The following is a 10,734-nucleotide window of genomic DNA, read 5'->3' on the forward strand; positions in this document are numbered from 1 at the left end:
TCCTGTCTTAATTATCCAAGATTTTTTTTAAGTCTTACTTTTATACTAAACAGTGCCTAATGCAGATATTTTTATCATAAAAACTACAGTCATGAGCTGGTAAGAGTCACTGTAGATAATACAGCTATTTAGAATCCGTTAGGTACTATAAGCCCTTTAAAATTACTAACAAATGAGGGAGACTTGACTGAGGACTGTTCAATATGGCTAGTCCTGTGCTTATAAAAAGGGACACATGAATGATATTTGTGTGCTTAACCCTGGTTATAAAAAGCCATTTGATTTTTATAACAGCATGTTCAGTTACAAAGCCTTATGACTTGAGCTAAAAATGTAGACTCTTGCTGTAGAAAGAACCATAACAAAATCGCTAGATACAGCTGTACTGGTCATATTGAAAAATAATAAATATCAATGTATGTGTATATATAATTATATGTAACATATATATTTATATATGTGTGTATATTTACAAGGAACAATAATACTTTAAGTTTGTTTTTTTTTTTAAATGAACAAAGGTATGCCGAGTTTTTCCTGTGATCTGAAAGAACCCTTTTTCCAAACCCAGTTCATATATGTTAGCTTTTAAAAATACAGAAATTATTGTTTGGGTTTTAAAAAAAAATCAAATGTGATAAAATATAAAGTATATTTCTTTTAAAGGGCTATTCTAGATAAGTGAATAGAAGAAAATGAAAAAAGAAGAAAAAGAAGCAACAAAGAAAATAATTGAAGGAAGAAGGAATATTCATTAACAGAAGAAAAATAGGAAAAAACATCTCATTTAGTCAGGGCTTATAATGTGCCAAGTATTGTGCTACTCAAGTATTTTTTGTCATTTGTCTTTGATATCCGTAATAGCCCTAGGAGATAGGTTTCAAAATTATTTTCTTACAAATGAGGAAATACAGATCAGAAGTGTTAAAACAGAACTTTTCTATGGACACACAACTAAGTGGCTCACCTGGGAAAGAAGCCATGGTCTGGCTAATATCTGAGGTGGAAGAAAGTCGACCTTGGCTCGATCTCCAAGTAACATATGCCTCCCTTTAAGTGCCTAAGAAGCCCAGGCAGTCTAACCACAGTGAGTGGCTAGACTGGTGAGTTATTTGCAGGTGTGCTGAGACAGAAGGGAGGAGGCAGATCCATGACAGGGTCACAGAAGCAGTGTGGGTGAGGGGGCATGACTAGAGTAACCAATTTTCATGAATTTTCCCACAACTTTTACACTTACACTTTTTGCTTTTGACCTTTTGTCTCCCAATAATCTTAGATGATTAAAAACAATCTTCAGGATCATTTCACAAGTGATTCAAAAACACATTACCTGCCTGCCATTCTGCCATGGTATAATGGCATTTCTTAAGGGGTGACATTCCTGATTGCCCCATACTGATGTGTAGAGCTTATGTGGTCTGCTGCAAACCATTTAGTTTCCTGTAACTTTTGTTTTCTCCCTGTTAAAGGCAATCCATCCCCTTTACCTAATACCCTCACAGCAGTCATCAAAATGAATTTTTAAAGAAACAAAATCACAAAAATGCTATAGAGTTGATATGTATGCCACTTGTATACTATTTTTAGGAATGTGTTCAATGGAAGTGACAGTTTAAAGGAAAAGAATGCATGACTATGCCATGATGATCTCACAGTACTTTCTTCACTTAGATAACCTTTCTCATCCTTTCCACATCTCTGTTGATAAATGGGGAAGACACCATCATCCCCATTTTACAATTGAGGCAATAAGAGGTTAAGTGCCTGACCATTGCCAGTAACCAAGATGAGAGCAGGACTTAAGTCTCCCATCCAAATCTGAGGATCATTTTACCTCCTCCTTATGGCCAAATTGCTACCTCAGAAACTACCTTTGGCCTTAGTTCCCTCAGCTGTAAAAATAGGGTCATATCATATCTATAAAAGGTGGTCACTCTTGCAGCTAAGATTTTATTACCTAAAGAATAAGAGTCCTCTGTGCTTTGGCATAAAAATGCTTTATAGAGTTAGCAAAAAATTAGAAGACAGTCATCTAACAAGGGACAAATAGTCCATAGGTGAACTCTGTAAGGGAAGTAGTGGTTAGACCTAGTCATTCCTGATCTAAGATGTAACTTTGGTAGGTGAATCTAAAGACAGGAAATGCTTCCAGTTCCACTTTGACTCAGTGCAATGCTAGACAGTTTTTACAAATTCTTCTTTAAGGTATTCTGTTGGTATAACTATGGATTATTTGCTTGACAGTGCTTCACATATATTTTAGTTGATTAAAATTATTACTAGAAGCTTGTGAAGATTATTTCCTAATACAAGTAGAAATTATTTGAAATTTATTCCAAACTTTTATTTTGGGGTGGGGGAGGTAAACTCACAGTGACACTCTAGATTCAGCCTTTAATGCCTTAAAAATTGAAGCAATTGTGAAACCATGTCATTAACATGACATTTGCCTTGCTGCTTGTATGACACACAACACAAGCCAGGGAATGCTTGTACTCTCAGAAGGTACATTTTAGACTATTCTTTCTTTTAGTGTAAAGTTTAAAAAAATCTATGTTAGTACTACACATTTTGGTCTAAGAAAACATCATTTTCATCTGGCATAGTCATCACATGCCAAAATGATTCACTGCTGCTATCTTTAATCCCTAATCTAGGCTGGTATATTGTTAGTTCTCAGTCCATGCTGAATGAATGAGTATGGAATAAATATGTATGCTTGTTAGAGGGTAGTCACTCATTAACTAAGAAACATGAACAAATATTGTTTTTATCATGATTATAGGATTGGATTAAAAATCTCAGGCGCATCAGTGCTCATGACACTCCTCTTTCTGGCCATTCCTAATCATGAGTACCAGGTGAGAAAAGTCAGGAACTGCTAAGGGGAATAAGGACAGTTCTATCCAAACAGATGCTGTTTACAAACATAGATATAAATGAAGAGTAGCCTTCTTGTTTGTCAGGACACCTGCTTGGTCTTAGCTACAAGTAATTCAAATGCCAAAAACTACTACTTTGGGTGTGGAAAGAGCTTGTGAATACACATTCACACATTCAAGCTAAGATTATACTTAAAGTGCTTCCTGATAGTGATATTTAATTCTATAAATGGGGAAGTCTTCAGTTCACTTTCTAAATCTGTCATTACAATCATCTTGGGTTATTTTTAAGGCAACTAGATGGAAAAGTGTAATAGGATGAGGTAGCTAAATTTAAGTTTCTAGAAGCAATTGTTCTCATCAAATTCTATACGAGAATGTTTTCCTTTTTGAACCAAAGCAAACTAAATTTTTGTGTGTGTGAAATTTATGATATCCTAAAGAGGAAAATATTTGACAGAACAAGTTTTTAAAAAAAAACAAAAAAAAAAACAACTTCTAATATTTGTCCAACCTAAATGAAACTTTAACAGATCTAAAAGAGGAGAAGATATGTTGAAATACTGTGAATCTGTATCCTTAAGGCCTAGCATTGGTATGACAGTACTTTTATTCCCACCTTCATGAGAAAGGTCATATATAGTTCCATTATAGGGTATTTTTATTTGGTTTTCAGAGCATTGAAATTCAATTAAAATTTATTTTTGAGAAACTAGATATACAACTTTATATATCATAAATGACACTCAAGCTATATCTGGCATATAGTCAAACCTTAATGTCTTATAATCTTACTAGGTTTTTTTTTTTTTTTTTTAACAACCTTGCCATTACTACTACATGAAGCTATGCAGATATTTAATCTATATGTCTTGTTTTAGTATACAGTTCCTATTGATTGCTATTTCATATGACATTCTATATTAACTTAAATTTGTGTCATTGTAACCAATAATACAGCTTAGGCAAAGAACCAAACTCCTAGAGTATATTATGAGCAAGTATATGAACCATTGGTAAGCCTTGCTTTTTTTCAATATTTAAAGTTATATGAAATTATGAGGTGCTTTCGCTTGATTCTTAACATTATATGAGATAAAGTTCTAAATATCTATGACATCTTGGGATTTTATTTTGTGGTTATTTTTGGAAACATTTGGTCAAGAATTGGATCAGAGGAAAGAAATAATGGATCTATTTTTTCACATAAATATGAAGGCAACCCTTTCCTACTTGGATTTTTGTTAGTGCTTTTGTTCAATTTATTTTAAGGCCCTCATTTCCCTGGTATAGTATCCTCTTTAATTGAAAAGGCAAATGAAGGATATCAGAACATAAGACTATATCTAAAGTAGAGAAAGTAGATTAAGCACAGAGGCCATTTAATGATACTGTGAACTTATATGTTGCCTAAAAGAAACATGGCTTCATTTCACTAACTACAGAAGTGTTTAACAATTCAAAGAATAGATTCATGTGACTATATGAGAACTATACTGGCACTACATTTATCAAAATAAGCAGAAGCACTCAACACCTAGATATCCATTCCAGAATTATAGTCTTGAAATATTCAACCCTTACAGTAGAAAATTAATTTAAGGACATAATTTGTAGAATGACAATGCCACTTTCCCATAGTTGCCTTTGACAAATAGTACCTGAGAATGATATTCCCTGTAATAAAAATTTAAAGTTCTAGTTGTTTGGCTCTGTATAGTGGGTATTTTAGCTGTAGAAGTGATCTTGAAGCTTCAATTTACTTCCTATATTTTTTGCTTTAATAAATGTATACTAATTGGGACTATTGTTTATAAAATATGTGGATAAAATGTGTAGCACCATGTTACAGTGTAACCCTCTGAGAAAGAACGTGCATAATCTAAATTTTATTCTATATGAAAATATTCAGATTTCTACTTAGTTCCACTTCCTGTCTTCAAAAAAGTATCTTTCTGTTTCCAAAAATTGCATATCTGTAAGCAACTCATTCTTGGATGCTATGTAGAGAAATCATTATCTTTTAAAAAAGCTAACAAAAATTCATATACACAATTTGCTTTGGATAGGGTTTTTCCTTACTGAATTATACACATAAGATATTATTTGGGGTAGCTTATTAATCCTCCTGTCTTAGGCAAATCAGTGTAGCATGCTGGGTAAGAACATAAATAATGGAGCTAGATGACATGGTCACTGGTATTTGCTAGCTATGTAAGTTTTATAAGATTATTTAATTTTCCTGTGCTTCGATTTCTTCACACACAACAGCAACATTACTATACATAGGATTGTGAGAACTGAAATAGTACATGGAAAGTACCTTATACAGAACTCTTAGTAAAATATTAGCTAATATTATTAGTCAGTGGCATCTTCATCTAAGATCCCACTGGAAAGGAGGAGGGAGGAGCCGGAAGGTGTTATTCATAGTAGTAAGGTATCTATGTAAGCTATATTTTTGTAATACATATACATTAGCAACACTTTAAAGATTAGAATCACTACTAGCATTGACCTGGAAAGAAAATGCCACAGATTTTTCAAAATTCTAGTCAATAATGCATTTTGTATTGGTTGTTTGTGCTCAAGGTAAGTCAAGATTTATGATGAATTTTCATTACTGAAAGTACCTTAACATGGCTGCTGTAATTGTAGAATTTACGTAAGTTTTTAAAGTTTGATAAATTCCATGGATGATTTTTGCTTTTGAGCTTGACATTATTCTCTTAAATTGTCAGTTTAGGGTAGAGTAGGGAATGAGATCAAAAGTGGTGGAGGTGGCCCTCCCTGGTGGCACAGCGGGTTAAAGCACAGCACAAAGAAGATTAAGCCACTTCTGCATGAGTTCGATCTCCGCTGCCCCGGAGGTGCCACATGGCGTGGCAGACCGCTCTCCTGACCTGCCCACTGCTCCCCTAAGCAGTGTACTTTGTCAATCTGCCTGTTCTGTGCCCCCCTCTGTCTCTGGTGAATCCTCTCACCTTCCGCATCTCTGGCCTGTACCCCAGTTCTGTACGAATAAATAAATAAATCTTTAAAAAAAAAAAGTGGGCCCTCCCTGGTAGCGCAGCGGGTTAAAGCACTGCACTAAGAAGCTTAAGCCACTTCCGCATGAGTTCAATCCACGCCTGCACCGGAGGTGACCACATAGCGTGGCAGACTTCTCCTGACCCGCCCGCTGCTCCCCTCAGCAGTGTACTTCGTTGATCTGCCTGTTCTGCTCCCCACTCTGTCTCTGGTGAAGCCTCTCACCCTCCACATCTCTGGTCTGTACCCCGGTTCTGTATAAATAAATAAAACTTAAAAAAATAAAATAAAAAAAGTGGTGGTGGCCCTCCCTGGTGGCGCAGCGGGTTAAAGCACAGCACTGAGAATCTAAAGCCGCTTCCGCATGAGTTCGATTCCCGCCTGCCCCGGAGGAGACCACATGGCGTGGCAGACCTCTCCTGACCCGCCCGCTGCTCCCCTCAGCAGTGTACTTCGTTGATCTGCCTGTTCTGCTCCCCACTCTGTCTCTGGTGAAGCCTCTCGCCGCCCCTGAGCCTCTGGCCTGTACCCCAGTTCTGTATGCACAAATAAATAAATCTTTAAAAAAAAAAAAAAAGTGGTGGAGGGAGGAAAATGTACTGGACTATGGTGAGGGTACACAGATGATTTGGTCATGAGAAGCCCACAGGGATTACAACTGAGATGGAAAAAGGCACAAAATGATGTAAAAATAAGCTAGTATATTATTTTAAAAATTGTCAGTATAAGAGCAACACTTCAGGAAGCTAACTGATTAAAAGAAGACGACTATCTGATTTCTTTTACAGTAAGGAAAATGTCTGCTTTAGAAGGGACAGTCAGCAGGCCTCTGGTTTTCAAATGTGGAAGATATAATTTTCACCATTTTCCATTAATTTGCTTTGCAGCTTGCAGTTCCCCATAATGATGAATGGACCCGGTTTGCTAGAACCCTTGTGGAGATTCGTGCCAACCGAGCTGACAGTGAGGAAGAAGGCACTGTGGAGTTATCTACCTAACAGAAATGAGTTGTGCCCACCCCAGCCACATCTTCACTGTCTTTCAGCGTCTACAATCAAGTCCACTTGTACTCAGTATCAGTATTGCTGTGATTTTTTAGGTGCCAGCTTTGTGCCAAGTATTCCAAATCTATCCCACCCTGCTTTCTGCTGATCTGAAATTCACCAGAGCATTTCTATCTTTATATTTCTGTCTCAGAAATGTGTGTGTGTGTGGAGGGGGGGACCTTTATGGATTTAGTTGTTGCCTTTTAACTACTTAGTAGCTGTATTTAATAGCTAGAAACCTCTGGTTAAATTTGTGCTTACATGCACTTTTGGCATAGTCCTATTAAATCCATATGAAGCCAGATATGATTAGGTGCAGATGTGGTGTGCTTCATGATATGGTACAGGGCCAAAGACTTGAGATGTGGTGTTTTACATGGTGACTCACATTATGAATGGATTTACTAGAAGAACATTGCTGCTCCTTATTTATTGTGGTGTGCTGCATGGAACATATTTATTTGAAAGCATTAAAATAAACGATCCTAGAGCATGTGTATAATGAGAGGACTGTATTGTCTCTCTGCTGCTGTTGAGGTTACATTAAGTTCTAAATAACAATTACAGTATGCTTGTACCACGGAGGACATGAAATCTGTAGAGGTTTGCTTCAGTGAACAGAATAAATTTTAATGCCTATTATTTCTAGGTACTTTAATAATATTTCAAACATAGTTGACCATGGATACTTGTCATTCAAGCTAACACAATCTGACAAAAGTCTGTGGTTCCTAAATATAACACCAGTATTGCCAATAAAATGTTCCAAACCAGGTCTGCTAGTAGTATGCTTAATTTCTTTGCTTGAGAAAGTCTGATTAAAATTCTTATATGATAACAGGATGGGGAAGATACGATAGGGTCATGTTAATGATTGATAATTTTATTTTTTTAAGAGGAAACATATATAGGCTTTGGAAAGCTCGTCCTTTTCTCCTTCACCAAAGCCAGTCTTGCACAAGACTATCTCATATTTTAGAATAAAGAAAACAGGTTGAGATAACAAATACCAAATGTTCTACACATTTTTTATTTGCAACAGAAAATTATATTTATTACTATTGAAATAGGAAGTATGTCTATAAACAACTTTAATAGAAATTTTTTTTAAAAAAAAAGTCATTTCAGGCCTAGAAAGAATTAAACAGTGACTGAGTCACAAAAACAAACAAACAAAAAAATTTAAGGACAAGCTTTCAGCATTTTAGGAAAAGAATTTCCATGGTACTTTGTTGGTAGGGATTCCTTCAACTGGGAAATTCATTTTTAAGGTAATGGTATGCTTTTCCCCTAAATGTCCTACATAGAGATAATAAAATTCATTATAAACAGAACTTCAAATCTTTAAACATAAAATATGAGTCCCTGAAATAGCTTTAAAACCAATAGGGAACAAGCTTTTGAGCATGCACCAAAGGACCATGAGTTGCTATTACAGACTAAAGTTGCTATTATAGACTACAATGAGTGAAGACTGACAGTTGCAAAGATGAACTGTATAAGCACATGAAGAACTACACACTTACATGCATACATGTCCCACATGGTAGTGAGTCTCCAAAATAGTTTCCCATTTTTTGTTGTGTCATGCCAGTTGAATCTGGGCTGACCTTGAGTGACAGATTCTCACAGCAGTGAAGCTATGTGAGGTCAGGTTCTGAAAAGACTTAGAATTTCCTTTTAGGTCTCTTGGCACACACAAGTTGGTCCCTAAGCTACTATGTAAGAAGCAAAACTACCCTCAGTCCAGAAAGCTATCCAGTGGCCCACGCTGATCACGGAGTGGCCATGTAGATAAACAACCAGATATTAAAGTTATGCCTACACATATCAGTAAAGTGAGATAACCAGGACATTTGCCTCAGCTCTTCTATTGCAGAGCACACAACTGGCAGAATTCTAGCTGCTTTGCTTTGAGATCTATCACCATGTTAACCAAGTCATGCTTCCCACAGTCTGCTCTGAGCCAAGACTGAGCATGGCAGGGATGCTACAGTGGAGGTAACTGGCTCAAGGACTCCCTTAGCATTGTTAAGACTTTCTTAAAACTGCACTACAGTCTAAAACTTACTTACCTTCCTGCCTTTCCATCCTCCCTACTTTCTCTCCTTTCCTCCTTTACTCCTCTTTCCGCTTTTACACACAGTGTCAGTCCATTATCACTAAGGACAGTTCTCTGAAAATAACCTAGCTGGGTACATACTAAAGGAGTAAAAAACTATAAACCAGAAAAGCTACAAGAAATACCATATGGTATTAGGAACTAAGGAAGTAGCAATGCGAATGAATTTGGAGGGTTGGTATGTGTGATATGAGTAATACGTGATATCCTACAGATTAATAAGGACTTTGGTGGATGATATGGGGCCACTGAATAAAGACTGCATTCTTTTCTACTTCAAATATATAAGAAGATCAGAAATAGTATGCACTTATGTGGGGAGGGACAACAATATACATTTACTAGATTCCCTAGCCATGTTAATCTCATCCTTTATATTGCAGACAGGTCTAGAGTTCCTTAACACTCACAAAGCATTACATTAATCCATCACATTAATGATATCACACTGGTTAGGGAGGCTAAGAAAGAGTAGTACTTCATGGTTGGGAGGATGCTGAGATACATTCTTCGAACAGACAATTGCTAATCGTATTATTCCCAAGATAAAGATGGAAGTACACCACCTGGCAGGCCTCTTTGGTTCTGAAAGTAACCCCTTCCATATCTAAGAATACTGTTCTGACCCTTATATACTAGGCGGGATGTAATTTTTTTTTTTTTTTTGGCAGGGGGTGGGGTGAGTGAGAGGTTCAAATGCGAGAAAAACTTTACAACAATTCCAAACCACGATGCAAGCCTACTTCTTCAGCTGTGGAACCAGTACATGTCATGATATTGGAAATGTCAATGGTAAGAAAAGATGCACTATGGAACTTGCAGCAAGCAAGCCCCAGTAAGGAATTATAATGGTGACTCATGGGGCTCTGGAGGAAGGCTGTATCATCTGAAGAAAAGAATTATGTGACTTTTGAGAAATAACTCCTGGTACGTTACTGGGTCCTGATAAAAACAGAGCTCTTACTATGGTATGTGAAGATCCTAGATATCCAAACACCCCATTGTAAGTTGAATCTTATCAACCCCACTAAATCCCAAAGTTGAAAAGACCCAGCAGAAATCCATAGTAAGACAAAAACTGAATTCAGGAGCTACCATCTGAGCAGGTCCACAGGGCATGAGTAAGCTGCAAGACCCCTTTGTCACCCAATAGCATTTTACCAGCACCCCCTTCCCATACTTGCTGGTGTGGTCAAATATACAAAGTGTGGGTTCTGTTATGGCCAGCTGAAAAAGGGGATCAGAGGTTAGTGTACATAGAGGTTAATACAAGCTATGAGTGAAAGTGGAAAATGATGACAACTACATCATAGTCATATTCAAGAGTACCCATGAAGGACACTAAAAAGGGAAAATTCAGCAGAACTACAAGCTATACAGTCATCTATTTTGTGTGAAAGGAGAATTGCCAGAATAAGTGCATAAACATATTCCCATCCTAGTGCAAGTTAACATCTTTCTCATGAAGTCTTGCAATAATTTCCTAGCTGATTTCCCTACATTCACCTTTGACCTTTCAGTATTCTTTCCATATAGCTGTTTGAGAGATGCTGTTACAACACTGAGCTCCTCAGTTCAAAATACACCAATGTCTTCCACCACATCTGGAGTAAAAGTAAAAATCATTATAATGTCCCATAGGCCTATATGATTT

General features: G+C 36.7%; 1 protein-coding gene across 17 annotated transcripts in view; it reads left to right on the forward strand.

Annotated features, from left to right (window-relative positions):
- Window positions 1-7,733, forward strand: part of DYNC1I1 (dynein, cytoplasmic 1, intermediate chain 1) — a 312,504-nt gene extending 304,771 nt beyond the window's left edge. For all 17 annotated transcript variants that reach the window (XM_004676705.2, XM_012720843.1, XM_004676707.1 and 14 more), the window contains one exon: window positions 6,800-7,733. In XM_004676705.2, the coding sequence (XP_004676762.1) occupies window positions 6,800-6,910 (111 nt within the window). In that variant the 3' untranslated portion in view covers window positions 6,911-7,733. The remainder of the gene's footprint in view (window positions 1-6,799) is intronic.
- The last annotated feature ends 3,001 nt before the right edge of the window (window positions 7,734-10,734 follow it).

This window comes from Condylura cristata, unplaced genomic scaffold (genome assembly GCF_000260355.1).
Source record: "Condylura cristata isolate star-nosed mole 26May11 unplaced genomic scaffold, ConCri1.0 scaffold00005, whole genome shotgun sequence".
NCBI lineage: Eukaryota > Metazoa > Chordata > Mammalia > Eulipotyphla > Talpidae > Condylura > Condylura cristata.